General features: G+C 33.2%; 1 protein-coding gene across 3 annotated transcripts in view; it reads left to right on the top strand.

Annotated features, from left to right (window-relative positions):
• The window catches only part of Slc38a6 (solute carrier family 38 member 6), a 64,285-nt gene extending 45,887 nt beyond the window's left edge, over window positions 1-18,398 (top strand). For 2 of the 3 annotated variants that reach the window (XM_046461132.2, XM_046461135.2), the window contains exons 7-16: window positions 2,372-2,454; window positions 2,918-2,976; window positions 7,130-7,195; window positions 7,428-7,481; window positions 9,281-9,360; window positions 9,713-9,813; window positions 15,803-15,945; window positions 17,091-17,235; window positions 17,341-17,435; window positions 17,602-18,398. In XM_046461132.2, coding sequence (XP_046317088.1) covers window positions 2,372-2,454; window positions 2,918-2,976; window positions 7,130-7,195; window positions 7,428-7,481; window positions 9,281-9,360; window positions 9,713-9,813; window positions 15,803-15,945; window positions 17,091-17,235; window positions 17,341-17,435; window positions 17,602-17,682 — 907 coding nt within the window. In that variant the 3' untranslated portion in view covers window positions 17,683-18,398. The remainder of the gene's footprint in view (window positions 1-2,371; window positions 2,455-2,917; window positions 2,977-7,129; window positions 7,196-7,427; window positions 7,482-9,280; window positions 9,361-9,712; window positions 9,814-15,802; window positions 15,946-17,090; window positions 17,236-17,340; window positions 17,436-17,601) is intronic. The other variant, XM_046461133.2, reaches the window with a different exon arrangement.
• The last annotated feature ends 2,319 nt before the right edge of the window (window positions 18,399-20,717 follow it).

Genomic DNA, 20,717 nt, shown 5'->3' with positions numbered 1-20,717 from the left:
GGTAGGTAGGGAAGGAAAAAGTATGATCAAAGAGGAAGTTGGTGGCACCCAATAGGACTGATTCAAAGTACTGTGGAGAGGGAGGACTTCCTCATAAACTAAGATGTGAAGGATGTGCACTGAATCATAAAGTCCATATTAGAAGCCAGAGGTTGAAACCCAGGTAGAAGAAAACACTTTCTTAATTTAAAATGAGAGTGGAAGACTTTGGCTACCTTTTGAGAGTGAAAGATGATGCATTATTGCAAAGTGAATTCTAAGATCACCTACTAAATGATTTGAAAAAATCCCTGTTGCCCTTTGATACACCCAGCTCCCATTTTAGCATGGATTTTATTTTATTACTGTTGTGCATGTGTTTGGGTATGTTATGCTTCATTACAGAAAATTTAGAAAAGTATACATTGATAAATTATATATAATATTATTACTACCTAATTTCTAATCTTCTATTTTACTAGATTTTTTAAAGCATTAAATATACTGTTATAAACCTAAATGTTGAGTATATAGAATTTTCTCCTGTTTCTTAATATTTTAACAGTGTTGCATTCAACAACTCTCTTGCAAGTGGAATTGTTTCTGCGGTTAGATGGTTATCTTAGAATAGATTACCACTACATTTTTATTGTATTTGCTACATATTGACAATTGTTTTTGAGAGGAGACTACTAATTGACAAGATCAGTAGCATGTATGATGGACATACATCATATATACATCCTTCAATATTATCTTTTAATCATTGTACTAGTTTAATTTTAACAAAGTGATTATTTCTTTAATTAAAGCCAGTGATTAGATTTTTCTTCATATATATTCACTAGTTATATTATTTTTTAGTTCTAGTTGGACACAATACCTTTATTTTATTTATTTATATGTGGTGCTGAGGATCGAACCCAGGGCCTCGCATGTGCTAGGCAAGCGCTCTACCACTGAGCCACAACCCCTGCCTATCTTTCATTGTCCTTTACATACAAATCTGTTAAGGTCTTGGGAAATTAAGTTTTAAAAATTTCTATACATGAATTTTATATTGTAAAATATATATATATATATATATATATATATAGAGAGAGAGAGAGAGAGAGAACATACATACACACACACACGCAAACAAGAAGAAAATAAATATTCCTCATATTGCTACCACATAGAAATATCTACTTTGGGTATTTTAAGTGTATCCTTTTGGCATTTTAAAAATGAACATCCAGTTTTTATTGTTGATTTGCTGTGCTGGATTTTTGTTTTTAATGAACAAATACATAATCACACTAACTGATCTTTTTTCCCTCTCATTATTCTAACATCTTTATATGTAGATTGTAATATTTTCTGAGCTGGTAGTTCATTCCCTATCCTGAAACTTTGGAAAAATATAGAAAACTACAAAGAAGAAAAATTACCCATTTTTCTACCATCAAGAGAAAATGGCTAACAATACACTATACTTCCTTTCAATTTTTAATGCATCCATATTTTTTTTCAAAATAGTATCATGCTATACACACACACACATATATATATACACATATTATGTTTAGTGAATATTCAACATATTGTTATTTCAGAATTGTAGTGGTGTTAGATGTTTGTTTCCAGTTTTTACCATTTTAAATATTTTCAATAAACTTGTACAAAAATCTTTGTTCTGATTGCTTCTTTATTTTTAATAGTCTTTTTAAGTGGTAAAGGGTTCAATTATTTGAAAGCTCTCATTAACTATGCAGATTTTCATTCCATAAAGGTAATTTATGTAGTTTATACTTTTACCAGGTTTTTGCACACCTCATCCCTTCTCACTAACATTGACTATTATCTTAATTTTTTTAAGGATTGTATTTTATTTATTTTTTAATATCTTTATTTATTTTTATTTATTTATTTTTATGTGATGCTGAGGATCAAACCGAGGGCCTCACGCATGCGAGGCAAGCACTCTACCATTGAGTTACAACCCCAGCCCTATTATCTTATTTTTAAGCAGTTATAATTTTGGTGGTTGAAGACCGGTAGCATTTTTATAATGGCATTCTATTCTAAGATAATCATCTAAAACAGAAAAAATTCTGCCTGCATGAGAACTGTTGAATGCAATACTGTTATGAAACAGGAGAAAATTCTATATACCAAATATTTAGTTTCATCACAGAATATTCAGTGGAATGTTATTTTGGTAATTAAAAATTATTTTTGTATATTACCTAAATGTAAATTCATTAATAAGAATAATAAGATCCCATAAGAACATTTTAACAAAAGGAAGTAGGCCTTTTGTGATGGTTGTAATACATGAGTACGTGCACACACATCTAAGAACAAACACTGGAGTTCTGTGGCTAAAACAGAATTTTTTCCCTAATAGGTCGTGGTATCTGGATGGACAAACACTACTAATAATTATTTGTGTTGGCATAGTGTTCCCTCTTGCTCTTCTTCCCAAAATAGGTAAGTCTTTATGGAAGAGTACATAATTTGTTTAGAAGAGAGAGAGAAATATTAAGAGGCTTTTAAATTTCATAGTACCATATTTTTAGCAGAAAGGTGGTGGTGGTGAATAGTTTAAACTTGGCCTTATTTTAGGTTGTTCAGCCTTAAACCCTGCCTAGTTAACCTTTTACTTGGTTTGCAGTAGTATTTTGTCTGCCCCACTAAAATAAAATCTTTACAGCGGAACATTAAAGAGCAGCCTTTCCTTACAGTGTACCATTAGTGGTAAGCCAGTTCCAATTCTGCTGTACAGAGCTACATAAATGATCTGTGACAGATAGTTGGAATGTTGTTATTCTGAGCCTTAAGCCCCAGATACCAAGCACTATAATAGAAAACATGCCCAAGATGTATAGCTTTAGCGGTACGTTTAGGATCACTTTCCTTATAAATTGCTTTTTATTTTACTGTTATTTTACAGGCTTTCTTGGCTACACAAGTAGTTTATCATTTTTCTTTATGGTGTTCTTTGCTCTTGTGGTAAGTTTAAAATATAATGCATTGCTTATCTCCTCCCTAAAATTGGACTCATGTTAATGATTTTTTTTCTTTTAAGTCTGTTTTGTGCTGGGAAGTTAGCCCATTCCGTTTAGTATGTTGTTAAAAGTAGTTTTGTTCACAAAAGAATTTAATAATTTTCACAAAATTATCTCCTTCGTTGCATTCATTCTAAAGAAGCTTAGCTAGAGTAGAATCTCAAATTCTGTATCACCTACTGTTAACTAGAGAGAAGAGCACACCAATTTTGTTAAAACTCTAGATGGAATAGAATTCTTTGTGTAGGTGTATATGTTTATTTATGTACAACACTGTGTAAAGAAACAGTCGGCTCTAATCTGTAAAGTCAGTTTGGTACTAGTCATCTTAATTTTGAAATTTTGTTTGATTGATGAAACAAGAGTTTCTAGGACTTTACCAAGGATATCTAATAAGAACCAGGTTGCTTGAATTTTTTCCTCTCTACCCTGGTTATTCAGTATAAATAAGTTCTTATGAAAATAGTACTGGGAATAAATATTACTCTTTATATGTAGGATATATTCTTTCTTATTTTAAACTAGTCACTTTTATTATAAAAGGAAAATATCTGATGTTAAATTTAACTTATTTTGATAGTTATAAAATAATATAAAGATAAAATAGAATTTAAATTTCTTGTTTCCTTTTTTATTATTCTAAAGCAGATCTTAAACATTTTTATAAAGATAATATCTTCATGTGAAATTTTTAAACCCTTTTTTCTTTCCATAGCATTTTATTCCACAGTCAGTATCTAAATAGTAAACATTAAATAGGATTTAACATTTAGCTTGCCAAGAATATATATGCCCAAATAATCTCTTCATAAATTTGGTTAAACTTCTCTTTGTTATTTACTTATTAATAGAAGGCAGATGTCATGCTATAAGCAAGACAACACATCAATAGTTAAACCATATTATAGAACCAGATTTCAAAACTGTCAAAACAGTTTCGGGTGCATTGCCTTTAGCTTTGGTTAAACCATCTTCTGAGACACAGGGATAAAATAGCATTAAATTACTTTAATGAAGTGGAAATGACCCTGATTTCACTGTATATAGTAATTATTTTCCATGAATACTCTTAAATCTGAAAGTATTTGATAGTGTTTACATTTACTGAATTTACCAACGTTAAAATCATCCCTCCTACAATTGTCTGACAAATAATGAATTGAACATACACTTTGTATGCTCTATATTGAAGAGAGAAACAGTAACTATTTTCATCATATGTTGATTGTTGGGAAGCCTCTGCATAGTTAGAAGTGCCCTGCATAGGAGCTGGCGTTGTGGCTCAGTGGTAGAACGTTTGCTTGGCACGTGTGAGGCACTGGGTTCAATCTTCAGCACCACATTAAATAAATAAATAGATAGATAGATAAATAAATAAATAAATAAATAAATAAATGCATTTTTTTAAAAAAAAGAAGTGCCTGTGTATGCAAATGATGAATATATAGGTATTGAAGATAATCAGTGTAGGTAACAGTGAATTTTTCCCTTATAGATAATTGACAGTTCTCATTATGTCAGTAGGATATAGATAATTGACATTTCTCTTTGCATTGGTAAGAATAATTTAGTTTTCATAGTCAATAGTTTGAAATAAGTGAAATGTATTGATATGATATGTCTACTATAGTTTTCATTTCTGTCATGACAAATACTCTTTAATTCAATACAGATTTCTGTTGTAACTGTCATATAGAAATACTACCCTTATTCTGTATTTATTGTAATGCTTTTACAAACCATTTGCTCAGAGTTTTACCTATGAAAAGTTTAAATTTGGTCTACAATGGGATAATGAGATGCACTCTATAATTTTTTTAGTGGTCTTTTTTATTGACATTTATTATAGATTCAATAGTAAGTATTAGGTTTTGAAATAGCAGTTAGGAAAAATACATGCATATATATTAACCCATATTTTTTAAAATATGACATAAATTTTTCCCCCTCTAAAATTTTTAAAAATAAATTTCATTTTAGCAATGGCTTGGAATGACAGAAACCAAATGGATTTACCATTAAAAAAAGAACTACCTTTTTTTGGTCCATCTTAGTACACAAATGGATTACCACTCTTTTCAAGTTTTTCTCTTAAGTACAGATTAGTGTTTTAAGTAGTATTTCAGTAAACCAATAGTCAAATAAATAGCATTTAGAGTTAAATGGTTTTCTTCTATTAAGCACTATGTTAGGTATGATAGTGTATGAAAGTTTTGCATGGTCACTATAATCTAGTCAATCCAGTAGGGGAGATCAATCCACATAGTAGGAAAGATAAGACTAAGTTATTAGAAAACACCGTAGGTATTACCTAATGAAATACTGATTTATTTGCTTCAAAGTAGGAGTCACAAGAGTTGAGAGAAGAATCACTGAGAGCTAGAGTAAAGAAGAATTTGGAAGGAGGTAAAATAAGCTGAGCCTTGAAAGTTGGGAAGGACTTGGAGCAGGAAGAAAGAAGGGTCTTTTGTGCAATTGAACAGATATTTTTAATACTTAATTTAGTAATCATTGTTCTAACCCCAAGAGTTATCTTATTACCATGTGTTATCTTCAACCCAAGCAAGAACTCCTTATAAATATTTGCTGTTTGTTGTTGGGTCTCTTTGCATTTCTGTTTTCTTCTGCTGCTTTGTAGGACATCATGTCTAGCCACACTATTCTACTACACAGGCTTGGGTTTGGGGTGGATCTTTGCACAGAAATTAGGTGAACTTATATTAATATTAAAGGCTGCTAATGAGTTTATCTCTATTTTAAAAGGGGGAAAAAGATACCTGGTACATGGCAAATGCTCAATAAATGGCTTTTGCTGCCAACAGCACCACTACTGGTAAGGAGAAAAAGTGAGAGACTAAATTTGGAACTGTGTCAACATGGCAAAAGATAGAGACCAGTAATGACCTTGCTTCTCCAGCTTTTCCATTACCTCATCCTCATCCTTTTTTTGAAAACCTTTCAGGAAAACAAAAATGGTGAGATTATGCTTTTGATTTTGTTCTTTCCTGTTGGTAAATTGATCATCGAGTTTTATTTTGTATTGAAAACTTACCTCAAAGCAGCTAGCCCAGTTTATCCTTATATTTTTTCCCTTTCTTATTTTTCCTTGGTGAGATTTTTAATTTAAGAGTGACTCTTTAGTTCACTCATTAACTTAATCCTAAAAGTGTATATTTTCTTTAGATTTGTTTTATCATGGTATAAAGTATTGATTTAATTTGCTAAGATCCAAAATCTAGATAAATACCATATAGAAATAGTGTTTACTTATTGGTCTCCAGCAAAGGACAAATACTTCCTTTATTCTCCTTTGCCCCTTTGTATGCTGGGATTCAGCCCGGAGCAAACATTTACAGAGTAATTATGTGCCTGAAACAACGGCAACAATGGTAATGTTGACACAGCTACAACTTTAGGTCCAGGAACAGGATGGCCACAATTAAGAGTAAAATCCTGAAACATTTTCATTGATTATTTCTGGGAAATAGCATCCCTCTGGGTTTCTCTTAATGTTTTTTCTTTAATTTATTTTTACCAGCTGGAGTTCCCAGTTATGTGCTCTTATTCTAGCCAGCTTTCTCCACATTCACCAAAAATAATACAAATCTGAAAAAGTAAGGAGGGTGAAAGTACTTATTCATCAGAAATCCCTGAGGTCCGCCTTTACATAAAGTCTCTACATATTTCTCCCTGTGCCTTTTCCAAACCTGCTATTAGTATTTCTCTGACTGCTACTGAAACAAATAATCATATTTTTGTACCATTGACAAAACACATTCCCCCTTTGAGTCACACTTAAAAAAAAAAAATACACTGATGCTGTAGGAGTTTTGAAAGTTGACAGGAAATACCCCCAGTCTTTAATGGAAAAGATCCCCACTAAACACATGTGAAACACCTTCTGTCCTATCCCTCATAGTCCTACCACAGGTAACTGTTAAATGATGAACCCTTCTAACTGGGGAAACTCTTACCAGCAAAGAATCTTCTGTTAGCTGTTTGGCATGGTTTTAGACTAATGAAAATAATTTTGACCTATTTGAAATCAATGAATTTTATTAGAAATAATCTGAGTACTGATTATATTATTCTTACAGATAATAATTAAAAAATGGGCCATCCCTTGTCCTCTGACATTAAATCATACAGAGGAATTCTTCCAGGTAATAGTTTTTGTTTTGTTGTTGTTTGCCTTTTTAAACTAAAAAGGGAGAAAAGGCAAGCAAATAATTTTTTCCTTGTTAATAAAAAAGTAGTGGTTGTATGTATTTTGGAATTTTGCTTTGAAATAATTTGATTTGAAAGCCTAGTAATGATACAATTAATTTTTTGTTGATGTATTCTGACTTTTAATAGCTGTTGGTTTCTCTTTTTCCCCTCAATACTCTTAAACAGATTTCAAATGCTACAGATGATTGTAAACCAAAGCTCTTTCATTTCTCCAAAGAGGTGTGTAAGTTATTAACAGATACTTTTGGTTGATTTTTCACATTTCAAGTTTTAAGAGATTTGTGTAACAGGGTCTCTTAGGTCTTTGTACCTGTAACTAATTAATTTTCATGAATGTGCTAAGTATAGGATTGCCTACCAGAAGAATAATATTATTTAACACAGGGTGGCCCATTATGAAACAGCCACCTTTTTTTTCCCCCCCTTTGGCATGCCTTTAAATGGAGCCTGTTTTAAATGGGCCTCTGCCTAAAAGAACAGATTTACCGAATGTCTGGTCTGGCCAATAAGGTCCTCTGTGGATACAGACTTCCTGTTGCCCTCTGGACTTGTAAAGCTAAATAGCCAATTACAATCAAAAACTCCTCCCCTGTGAGTAGAACTTTGGTCTGTAGCTAAGCAGCCTCATCATTGGACCAACAATTGAGTACTGCCAATATATCTTCTGACCAACATTCCAAAGTTGAAATTTATGATGCCAGGAGTCGAGACTAAAAACCTTAAGTCCCCTTGCCTTCTCTAAGAGCCTAAGGGGTATAGGATACTCAAAAATGCCTGTAAGAGCCCCTGAGCATCAGCAGAGGATGCAGGAACTGTGATCTGGATGGTCTCTGCTTTACAAATATTTGTAGAGGAGCACAAAAGTCTTCCTTTTTTCTGCAGGTTTCTTCCTCTACACTGTCTTAATTCTGCCAAAATCCCATTTTGTAGGTCCCAAATTGGTAGAACCCCTCCACTCATGTGCAGCTTTATACTGTGGAAGTCTGCATACTCCTCCATGCAGAATTTTTCTGTATCTCCTAGTTTGTAAATGAGAAATGACTCTCTGGCCCCACAAGGGAGGTTACCACATCTTTTGCGTGGTAAAGACCTCCTTGTGCCTTAAAGATCTAAGTGGAGTAACTGACAAGCCAGGAAATTAAGCAATGTATGAAATAGAGAATTTTTGAATTAAACTCTTATTCCCTAATCCACCCTCAGGAAACTCTACAACTTCCTTCCTCGTAGCCCCTCTCAGATATTTTAGGAGTCTAGGCATTATATCCCCAGATAGGTCTTCATCTGGAACTTCTTTTGCTGAAGAGCCTAAAGCTAGTTAAGGGAAAATATTTTTAGAGCATAAAAGAGAAAAGGCCATATTTTCATTTAGATGGTAACTTATTTCCTTTATAGCTCCCTCTGGCTCTTGTTAAGTATTCTAATAATAAAAACAAAACAAAATTTAAGCTTATGTATTCCATGGGATCTTAAAGAGTTTTTAGGTCTAGAATAAATGACATTCATTCTTATTAAAAGAGATCCTGATCAAAGATGCTTGCAGTAGTACAAAGATATGGTTAACACTTTATTATTATTTTATTATGGATTACATTTTGGTGAAAACATATTTAAAATTATTAACAATATTGCCTAGTGCTTAAGGTATTAAGATGTATTTAAATTGTGCATACATTGGTAATGACTGAGAATTGCAATGAGAACATTTCTAAGGTATAATTTTTATCTTACCTAAATATTATTTATTTTACCTAAACTATTTTTATCTTACCTAAATAATGTAGAAGCGGTATTGTAATAAAGCAAAATGGTATGGGAAGTCAGCCTAAAAATGTTCTCCCTAGTATAGCTAAGTAAAACATTTGCTGGTAACTATAGGTATATCTCTCTGAAAAGAAAAAAAATCTTATAAAGAAATGACTCATGAAAGATGAAATACATTGATTTTTTAAAAGAACTGTTGTCAAATGAAATTGTTTCAATAGGATAGCATTTAATTGTCTTTTAAAATTCTTTTTCAGAGTGCTTACGCTATACCAACCATGGCTTTTTCATTTCTCTGCCATACCTCAATATTGCCGATATACTGTGAACTTCAAAGGTACTGTAGAATCCTGGAGTATTTTAAATGAATTAAATATTTTTGTTTTTTTACCTGGAGGGCTTTCATCAAATTGAATGACGCTCTCATTTATGAATCCCTTCATATCATCGCTAGATTCTAAGTGTTAATTTAAAATGAAATAAAACAAAGCAAGTTAATTCTCAGTTAAGAATGTTTCCAGGAAATGTAATCTTCCTATGCTGACTTCACATTACTAATTCCAGTGTGCAGTTATTGATAGATTAGGTCTTGAATGATTGAAGAATCTTCTTGACTAATTTGGGAGACATTTGTTTGTTTAGCTATAATTCATATCACTGGTTTTACCTTTGCCATTTTTGTCTTTTAGCCCATCAAAGAAAAGAATGCAGAATGTAACCAATACAGCAATTGCTTTAAGTTTTCTCATTTACTTTATATCTGCCCTCTTTGGTTACCTCACTTTTTATGGTGAGTATATTCTATTTGGGTTTTTTTTTTTTTTTGGGGGGGGAGGGGGGTACCAGGGATTGAACCCAGGGATTCTTAACCACTGAGCCACATCCCCAGCACCCCCCATCAACTTTTAAATATATGTTTTATTTAGAGACGGAGTCCTATTAAGTTACTTAGGGCCTCACTAAGTTGCCCAGGCTGGCTTTGAACTCACTTACTATCCTTCTGCCTTAGCCACCCAAGCTACTGGGATTACAGGCGTACACCACCACTTCCAGCGAGTATATTCTTAGATAGAGATAACAAAATAAATTATTACATAAGTGATCTCACACATGATTATAGACTTTCTTTCTGACTTTCAGTAATAAGTTAATTTGTGCAGGCCACCCAGATTACAGTGCAGTATTGTGGTGGTTCTAGGGACCTTATAGAAATGATTCTCTTTCTCTTAGAAAGGTGGATCAAATTAAAGATTAATGACTTCATATGAAAAATTTCTTATACACCTAAGTATATTTCAGGTTTAGGGATATTGATGTCTTTCTAAAAAGATAATGATTTTGGTTTTTTAAAATTGCATATTCAGTATATTATACTCTAGTCAGAAGTTTTAGGGTTGAGAGAGTAAAATCATTTTAATTGCGAAAGAACAAGTTGAGAAAAGGAAAGAGTTTTACACTCGATTTTAGTTTTACACTTAGATGTCAGATATTTCTGTCTCCAGAATTCATCAGATGTACATTCTATAACTCACCATGACCTTTCTCCTTTATTCTTAAAGACAGTTTTAAATTCACAAAATAAAAGTATCTTTTATATATTTTGGAAAAATTCCCTGCTTGTTATGTTGGGTAGTTTTCTCTTGATAAGAACTTGAGGAAAAAGTAAAACAGAATTCTAGAACAAGAATAAAAATTGTAAGCTTTCTTGTTTGATATGTAAGCATACTTGTTGAATTTACATAAAAACATATTGTAACACAAGTTACACTCAATTTGTGAAATTCTGCATATACTTTTTGGTTTATGGATGCTTTTGTTTTATAAGTCTGCAAGTAAATGGCTGTTATTACTTAGGTAATACTTAGCTGTGAATAACTATCATTTCTTGTGTGATTGTCTTGTGAATATGTTTCAGCTTGTAGACATCAGTGATGACTAATAATGTCATGACTAGTAATGGCACTTTTCTTATTGCACAGAATTTTCCCAAGTCTGACAAGTTTTGTGATAATGTTTGCTTATACTGCTACATTTCCTCAGCCCTTTGGAAAGAAATCCAGCAAGTTTATTTGAAATCCAACAAATGTGGTACACATACCTCCTCTACTTTAACTAGCTGTATGACCTTGAACAGGTTATTTCACTTTGCAGTAGCTTTATCTCCTAATCTGTAATATGGGAATAACTTCATAGAGTTGTTTTGAAGCAGAAATCAATTATATGTAAAATTCATATAATGGTCCTTCACAAATGAGAGCTGCTGCTGGCATTATTATTATAACTTTCATTATATTTAAGGTGCTCTTTTAGTACTGTACTTCTTTCTGTTTTTAATAAAATAGTTTAAATATAACTTTTCTGTATATGCCATATTACCATGACATTTTATGTGGGAGAAAATTATAATTGCTCTCTGTAGTCTTTATTTTCTTGCTGCCTCTATGTTATTTCAGCAATAATAATGGCCATCCCATATATCTAAATCTGCTATTGCATTTTTATACTGATATAGGAAGAGAGTAGTAGAGCTTTTTGTGCACCTTTAAGAAAAGCATTTTTTCCAATGTGAGCATGGTGCCCTGTGAGACACACTACAAAGAAAGTGAAAACAAATTGTTAAGCATTTGTGATCATCACTAATAAAAGCAAACTTCTTGAAATATATGTACTTTATTTTTGGTTTTTCAATATATTCATTTTTATACAAACCTGAAATCGTAATACTTTTCTGTTTTAATAAAATATCATAGCTGGGATTATTAATATCATAGCTGGGTCCTCTTGGGTTTCTAAAAGATTTAGAGTAGCAGAATAGCTGCCTTTTTAAAAAATTAAGATTGTCACCTGGCACAAATACTACTGGTTATCACTTATCTGAAATTCTGGGGATCAGAGTGTTTCAGATTTCAGAGTTTGGGGGATTTCAGAATATTTGCAGACTTTTGTGCTCGAAGAATTTTGGTCAAAGAATTTTCAGAGCATTTCATATTTTGGATTTTTAGATTACGGATACTTAATCTGCATTGTTTAGAATCTTCAACTTTGAAAAAAATGTCCAAAAATACTGACCTTCTCCTCCCTATAGATAAGTAGAACTACCTGAGAGAAACCTCAAATGGCCTTACTGATACCAAGATGACTGAGAAATAGTTACATTAATTGTATGAATCATTAGGTACTTAGGAGCTGTTGTATTAAATTATCAGAAACAAAGCTTACATTGAAAGGGATGTGGAGAAGTGATTGATGCTAATACATTTATTGAGCTAACATTTAAGTATCAGATACTTTACATATATCATTTAACTTCATCCTTATAACAACTCTGTAAGGTGGTATAGGTTCATTTAGATTGAATAATTAGGCCAGTAACTATAGCTAATGAATAATGGGCTTGAGATTTAATTATTTTGTTTCTTTCCAAATCCAATGCTTTTATTAACTGTGCTGCCTCCTCAAAGATTATGCTGTAAAACCTCTCTTCATCCCAAGTTTTTATTAAGTGAACTTTCGGTAAAACTGCTCATGCTCACTTAAGCTCCAGGCATCCATATATATAGATATCTCATTCCCCACTTCTTCATCTCTCCCTCCCTCCCTCTCCCTCCATCACCATTCATCCATCCATTATTGTTGCTTAAAAGCAAAACCTAAAGGATTTTGTTATGTAAATGAAATGTCTTTATCAACTAAAATGATTTAATCCCATCTCCATAATGCAAATTCTTCAAAGTATCAAAATTTTATATAATGGAGAAATGTACATCTAAGAAAAATCACACAGTAGGTAGGTAGATGATAGAGAAGAAGACAGATAGCTAGCTTTATGTATAGACAGATGCAATTGTATAAAAGTAATTTCTTGCCAGGTGTAATGGTGCACACCTGTAATTCCAGCAACTCAGGATTGTAAATTTAAGGCCAGCCTCAGCAATTTAGTAAGACCCTCAGCAACTTGGTTAGACCCTTCTCAAAATAAAAAATAAAAAGGACTGGGGAAGTAGCTCAGTATAAAGCACCCCTGGGTTCAATCCTTAGTACCAAAAAAAATTAACTCTTCTCCATAGTCAGGAAGATGCAGAAACTGCTTTACTCTTCACAGTGGTTCTTTTAAGTATTATTAATCATAAGCAAGAAAAACTTTTTATGGTGTCTTTCTATAAGTTCAACAAGAGCTCTGTCTTATGGAAAGAAATTGCTAATTGAGCCTGGGATTTTATCAGAAGGTCTAGTCTGGAGTTAAAGCTTTAGATTCATTTTTTAGATGAGCAGCTAAAGCCCAGAGTGATGAAGTTACCTGTCACAGAATTAAAGGCAGGTTTCCTGAATGCTAATCCAGTATTCTTTCTGCTACTTTATGATAATCTTAATAAGCTTCAGACCCTGTTTGACAGTGTGTATTATACAGGACAGGCTCTTGACTTTAATGGCGATAGAACTTGCAGAGATCGCCAGCAGGTCCTTTCTGAGATTAGTAGAGATTTATTGGAATCTAGAGAAGCGTGTTGTACTCTATCACTTACATATGTTACAGTTCAGCTAAGAATACAGAATGACTGACTCGGAAGAAAGGTTTTCATCCTGGGAAAGTAGAAAGTGGACAAGTGACATACATTTTGAATTTATAATAATCTAATTCTTCAGGATTCTGGAGCTACTTGGAATCCTTTTACCCAGAATTCCCAAGATTTAGTTAATATCTAACTTTTGTAAGATTAAAGGGACCTATAAGTATATACAAAGATTAATAATATTGACTCTAATTACAGATGTTAAAGCATTATGTGGTGAGAAAGAGAAAAGTGTTCTCTGGTGAGCTAGGCCACTGCCCAAATGTTGCATAATAAGCAGACCTTTTAAAGTCTATGAGGTTGTTAAGCAAGAAGTGTTAATGGCATATTTTATGATTCAGAAAATGGAAATAAAATAGTATGCCATATTTCTCAAAAGACTCCCAAGTATCTCACAGATTTGGAAATAAAATCCAGATTTCTGGATTTCCTGGCTCTTCTTAGTCACCTACTTAGTCCGTTAGTCCCACATTGTTTAAATTTCGTCTATAATACTTTAGACAACTCATTTCTTTCCCGTTTCCATTATCACTAGTCTAGTTCATTACCTCTCAGTGGTTATGAGAGTAGCCTTCTATTATCCCTCTTTTTCTTTCCTTCCAGTCTATACTTTGCTTCGTTCAGATTATAATACAGTCTCCTTCCTGAATCACTATTGCAAGTCTGTGACATGCAAGATTGGTCTAACCCCTACACAGAGCTGTATTCCTAGGTCTTCAGTGCATTTCCAGCCCTGTCACCAACTTCCCTCTTTGTACTTCTGCTTATTATATTTCAGTGACTGCAGTACTGAATGGACTTCTTATTTTCTCAGATATACATTCCCTTTGCTACTTTAAGACTTCCACTTGTGCTGTTTTTTTCTTCTAAAGAATCTCTTTTCCCACAGTTTTGAACACCAGCACACATATATTGATTGACTCATTTAATGTCCTAGTAACTCTATAGGTCAATGTATTATTGTCCCTATTTTAAAGATGTAGGAACTGAGACTTGGAAAAATCACTAGTAAGTGGTGAAATTTGAACATTGCTCTGTGGTCTTTAGAATCACCAAAGCTCTTTGTTTGGACCTTCTTCTACCAATATGTGTATTTATGTGGATGTATAATTTGTATTATGTACGTGTGAATTTGTCATTCTCCCCTTTAAATTTTAAGTTTCTTGAAAACAAAGGTATAGTTGATTTTTTTTTAATCTGCCTCAAAGCATCCTTTCTACAACCTGTACTCTCAAATGAAAAATACCATTCTGATTTTGGGGTTTTTTTTTGTGGGGGGAGATTGAACCCAAGGGGCACTTAACCACTGAGCCACATCCCCAGCCTTTTATATGTTGAGACAAGGTCTGGCTAAGTTGTTTAGGGCCTTGCTAAATTGCTGAGGCTGGCTTTGAACTTGCAATCCTCCTGCCTTAGCCTCCAGAACCGCTGGGATTACAGGCATGTGCACACCATTCTGTTTTAAGTACTAACTAGTCTTTGCCCACTGACACTGAAGTGGCAGTGTATTTGAGCACCCACACTCTTCTTCAGCTGACTTGGGGTGAGGGGAGACATTGTGAGTATGGCAACACCATGAGGCAAAAAGTCTGACTGCTGCCCTTGCTTCTGAGTAACCATTTCCCTAACACTTCATTCTTTCACCAAGGATGAATCTATAGATGAATTGTTGACAAAAACTGGTAATATGCACGAAATACTGTAAGATATGAGGAAATATCATGGTATTGTTGTATAAGTATCAACTTGGGCACCCCAAAAATATTGGATGTACAACCCTGTCAGCTATGCTCCTTTGTATTGTGTGATCTTAGGCAAGTGATTTACAGTTTTAAGTTTACCTATTTATATTGTTATCATAGGGACCAAACTCAACAATACATGAGAAAGCAACTATATAAGCAGACAACTTGAGTGTTCAAACCCTCAGATGGTAGAAAAGTTCTAAAGAGAAATTTCTAAACACATTAACTGTCATAATTTTGTAGGTGTTGCCTGTCCTGGTTTCTAATCTCATTAAAAAATTTAAAAAGAATGTAGTTTTCAAGAATATATTTAACTAATGTCTTTGTATTTCATGGAATAGGGAAAAGGCCAGAGATGTATTTGGTAATGGGGAATCTAAATCTATTAGGATCCATTAGTGCTATGGAAAATGATTTTGCTATTATTGACATCTTAGAACATAGCTTATAATGTGATTTTTAGTATTTTTTTTATTTACAGACAAAGTGGAGTCAGAATTACTACAAGGTTATAGTAAATACTTGCCACATGATGTTATTGTCATGACTGTGAAGTTATGCATACTATTTGCTGTGCTTTTGACAGTCCCTCTAATCCACTTCCCTGTAAGTATGCTTAAAGATTTTGTTGCTTAGTGTAGTGGCTCCCTAATATGGCAACACTAATTCTTTGCAGACTAGAACCTTTGAATCATGTCTAGTCTTGTATATCTTATTCATTTGTCAAGTAATTGATCAAAGACCTCATACTTGCATATGGCCCCATGAAAGCCCCAAAATAACAGTGAACCACTAAGCTAATTTGTGCTTTCTGAGATTTAGTTTAGATTTAAGTTCTCCCACAGCATTGTTTCCAATTTAGAGACTGTAGTTCTAAAGTTTTATTCCCCCAATTCTGTATTCTACTTTCAAAAGAATATGCATGAAAAGGAAATAGTCAAGTCAGCAAAAATAAGCTCCTACTGGTTTACTGTAGTTTTATTTTCACATAGACATGCTAGTTTAATCTTACTCAAAATATTTGACTTGCTCTAAAATTATAACTTGAGGGGCAGAACAGATTTTCATTCTGCATCTAGTTGCTATACATAAGAATCTTAAGAATTTCTGAGAAAGTGAAAACAAAAGCTTTGGGTAAAACTGCCTCTGCATGGATGTCTTGAATCTCACAGCGAATTTTGTAAGAACTGACTGAGCCTTCGAGATTGTTTGTCCCTCCCTATGCAGAGATTAGTGCCAAGAGTGCAACAGGGGTTGGGCACACTTTCATGGAATGTGACCGACTGCCTAGCTGTGGGCAGTGTAATGAGCAATTATTCATATTTACATGTGTGAAACAGATAATATAAGTTAAAGTAGTAAGTGGTATTTCTTTTTCATGACATCAGATCTTTTTCTGTTTTAAACCATTTGTTTTTCTGTTGACTTTAGTGAAAATGATTCTTTGAGATCTCATCACACAATGTCACTGTTGGTAGTTTTTTAAATTATACAACCTGAAAAAATTGCCTGTGAAAAATTTTTTCTAGAACTAATGCAAAATAATTTTTATGAGCTCATGTAGAAAGGTTTATGTGATAAACACGTAGTTTATGAGTATAAACACTTGAAACAATTTATGCTATAGTTTGGGAATCTAAATAGTTTGGAGGCAAGAATATCATGGTTACTGTACATGTGCTTTGCTAAGCAAATATTTTGCCTTTGATGCTTCCTCTTTGCTTAAGTCTATTTCCTTTTGTCTTATACAGGCCAGAAAAGCTTTAATGATGATGTTTTTCTCCAATTTTCCATTCTCATGGATTCGCCATTCTTTGATTACTCTAGTACTCAATATCATCATTCTTTTACTTGCAATATATGTTCCTGACATTAGAAATGTTTTTGGTGTAGTTGGTAAGTTTTTCATTTCAAAAAAATCCACATAATAAGATGGATAAAATTATTACTCCACCTCACATCTGAATCCAACATCTTTCTTTTCTCCCTTCCAACTTACAGGGGCCAGTACATCAACATGTTTGATTTTTGTATTCCCAGGACTATTTTATCTTAAACTTAGTAGAGAGGATTTTCTTTCATGGAAAAAGCTTGGGGTAGGTTGTTTTTATTTCTTTTAAGACTTCTTTTTTAAAAACTAATTTGTCATTTGATACTATTTTATATATATTCAAAAAGTCAAATATTATGAAAACATTATTGGGAAGAACGGAGGTTTATGAAATACTCTTAATTGTTATTTTATCTTTTTTATTTCCACAGGCTTTTGTTTTGCTCATCTCTGGAATTTTGCTTGGGAATTTTAGTTTAGCACTCATCGTGTTTGATTGGATTAACAAATGAAAGAATATTTTCCTACTTATGAAGAATAATTTACCTACATAAGCAAGAAGGAATAATTCTGGAAGCCACTTCGATGAAAAAATACATTTTTATTAAAATCATTAACAGAATAAAGCAGAACATAATGGCAGTGTGTAGGAGAAAGTAGAAATATAGCAGTTTAATTAAAATAAGAAACAAACTCAAAATGCTCTTAAGTATTTTGAGTCAATGTTTCATTTACGGGGATTTTTAAAATCAGTGGACTTTTTTTTTTTTAAGAGTAGTTTTGTGTCTTCAGAATCATTGAGCAGTTTCTCCTATTATTAACACCATGTATTAGTTACACTTAATGAGACCATTTTGAAACATTATTAACTAAAGCCAGTTGTTTACCTTCGGGTTCATTCTTGCAGCCACTAGCAACCACTGTTTGTATTGTCTTTTTACTGTCTCCATAGTTGTTTTTTTTTTTTTTCCCCCCCAGAATACCATCTGGTTGGGATCATATAATAGTATGTGTCCTTTCAGACTGGTTTCTTTCGGCTTAACTATATACAATGATGTTTATTCCATGTCTCTTATGACTTGATAGTTCATCTCTTTTTTAATAATATTCTGAATAATATCCCATTGTATATATGTACCACAGTTTATTTCTTCACTTATTGAAAGACCTTTTTATTGCTTCCAAGTTTTGGCAATTGTGAATAAAGCTGCTGTAAATCTTTGTGGTACAGGTTTTCATGTGGACACGTTTTTAGCTTTGGGTGGGGGGGTGGGTGGTAAATACAAAGGGCCACCGCTACATTCAATGGTAAGAGCCTGTTTCGTTTTTTAAGAAACCACCAGTTGCCTTCCAAAGTGTTTATAAGGTTTTGCATTCTTGCCAGCAATGAATGAGAGGTTCTGTTATTCCACATCCTTGCCCAGCATTTGGTATTGTCATTGTTTTGAGTTTTTGTCACTTTAATAGGTATGTAGTGTTATATCATTTTTTTAAATTTGCAATTTCCTAAGGACATATGTTGAGCATCTAATCATATACTTATTTGTCCTTAGTATGTTTTCTTTGAAGTGTCTATTCAACTCTTATGCCTGTTTTTTTAATTGGATTGTTTTCTTATTGTTGATTTTTAAGCATTCTTTGTATATTTTGGATGCCTGTCCTTTATGAGATAATTGTTTTGCAGAGATTTTCTTTTAATTCTCCTAAGAGTCTCTTTCACAGAGCAGAAGTTTTTAATGTTCTTAAATATATTGAGTCAGTTATTAGTTTGTTTTGTTTTTAATAAATAGGTATATTCAGTTTATATTCAGTATTGAATCTTAGCTTATGGGTGAATGTTGTTACCATCAATCACAACTGTTAGATTTTTCCACTTGGTATTTTGCCCTACCTCCAAATCTTATCCAAAAACTTTTGAGATTTTCCTGTTATTGTGTGGATTGGAAAGCTCTGAGCTTTATCAGTCTGCCACTAAAACATGTTAACATTCTACTTGGCAAACAGAGACAAATACTGATCATTTAAATTATATTTTGTTTGTAGGTTATAAATCATTGCAGTTTTCCTGTTGACATGACTAATTTCTGGTTAGAAGCCAGAAGCTAGGGCTTTTCTGTCACATGGTTAGCAGTTTATGGAAGCCGGGGTGTATCACTAAAAATGTAATCTTATACTAGTCCACATGTAAAGTAGGGAATTGCATGCAAAATTCCAATTTGCATATAAGGAAATGTACATTTTTGCAGGTGCCCTCTTTCTTCCAATCTAGAAAATAGGCTACAAAGTTGATAACTGAGCCTTTCAAAAAAGAAACTCAAAGAGATACTGCTTTGGCAACTTGAGAACATATGGTGTAATGGGAAAAAGTAAAGCTTTTAAACTGGAAAGACTTGGATTCACATCTCAATGAAAGACACTTATCTCTAAGCCTCCACTTTCAAATCCACAAAATGGAGTTAATGGCTGTCAGAGGGTAGTGTTGAGAGGACTAAATGGCTTCTATATACTAACTAGATGCAGACCAAAATGGGCTTCTCAGTAGATAAATGTTTGTCCCCTTTCTCTGACCTTTTGTCTGTACCTAGAAAATGAAATTACTTTGAATGAAGGACATGGAAACATATCTTAAATTTTTTCATCTTCCATCTTATACAAGTATTATATTCAGAATCTTTTTCTAGCCTTCACTCAAAGGGGAGCTGGTTCCAACAGCACTCTTTTTAGTGCTTTCCCACAGTTCCACCCCAGCTGTACTCTCATCCTAATGCCTTCCTGAAACTAGGCACTTAGCATAGTCCCAGGGGCATAACTAGGCAAGGCCTCCCATGAAGATTCAGAGCCCATCAATCTGATAGGTTTCTACTTGTACCTACTCTTTCTGTTTTTGAAATTATGGATCCAAGTAGACATAGGTGTCCAGCTGTTTGAATAAATCTAACTCCAGTAATTAAAAAAAAAAAAAAAAAGAAAAACTAAATCTACAACAGATGCAAAGGATGCCCCCCTGGGGCAAATCTTAAGTGTGATGACAGCTGTGCATCAATTAATACATTTGTCACCTCTCACGGGATAGTATGGTGGGAGGTTTGGCAAAAGGGACAAATAACCTGTGGAACGCTGTGCACAAAGCTTAGTTAATATCAAGAAAAATGTTTCTTGGAAGCATTCATTTCCATTTTATTTTCATGTTCTGCCTTATAGTTACCTGTTTAGAGACAGAGTATTCTCTGAGTTTGGAGGGTGGCCAGTAAAAGCAGTGTGCCCTTCACTGGTGTTACCAAGACACCTTGTTCAAGTGCTCCTTAGCCTTTCTTCTGGAAATATGGACCTTCTTGTTATAGGTTTAATGTTCATAATTTATTAAGTAATAACTATTTAAAATAAAACTAAGTAAAGCACAAATTACATACTTTTCTAACTTTTGGAGACTTGTTTGCTAGACTAAAAGACGAAATACCAAGACTATAAATTACTTTCATATGTTCAAGGTTTAAATTATACATTTTTAAACAGAATGTTTACTCATGAGCTTAGCATTTAAATGGTT

This window comes from Marmota monax, unplaced genomic scaffold (genome assembly GCF_021218885.2).
Source record: "Marmota monax isolate L192 unplaced genomic scaffold, Marmota_monax_Labrador192_F-V1.1 WCK01_AAM20220418_F8-fsc00001, whole genome shotgun sequence".
Lineage (NCBI taxonomy): Eukaryota > Metazoa > Chordata > Mammalia > Rodentia > Sciuridae > Marmota > Marmota monax.
Note: the sequence above shows the minus strand (reverse complement) of the source record. Positions and strands in the feature narration are given on the sequence as shown.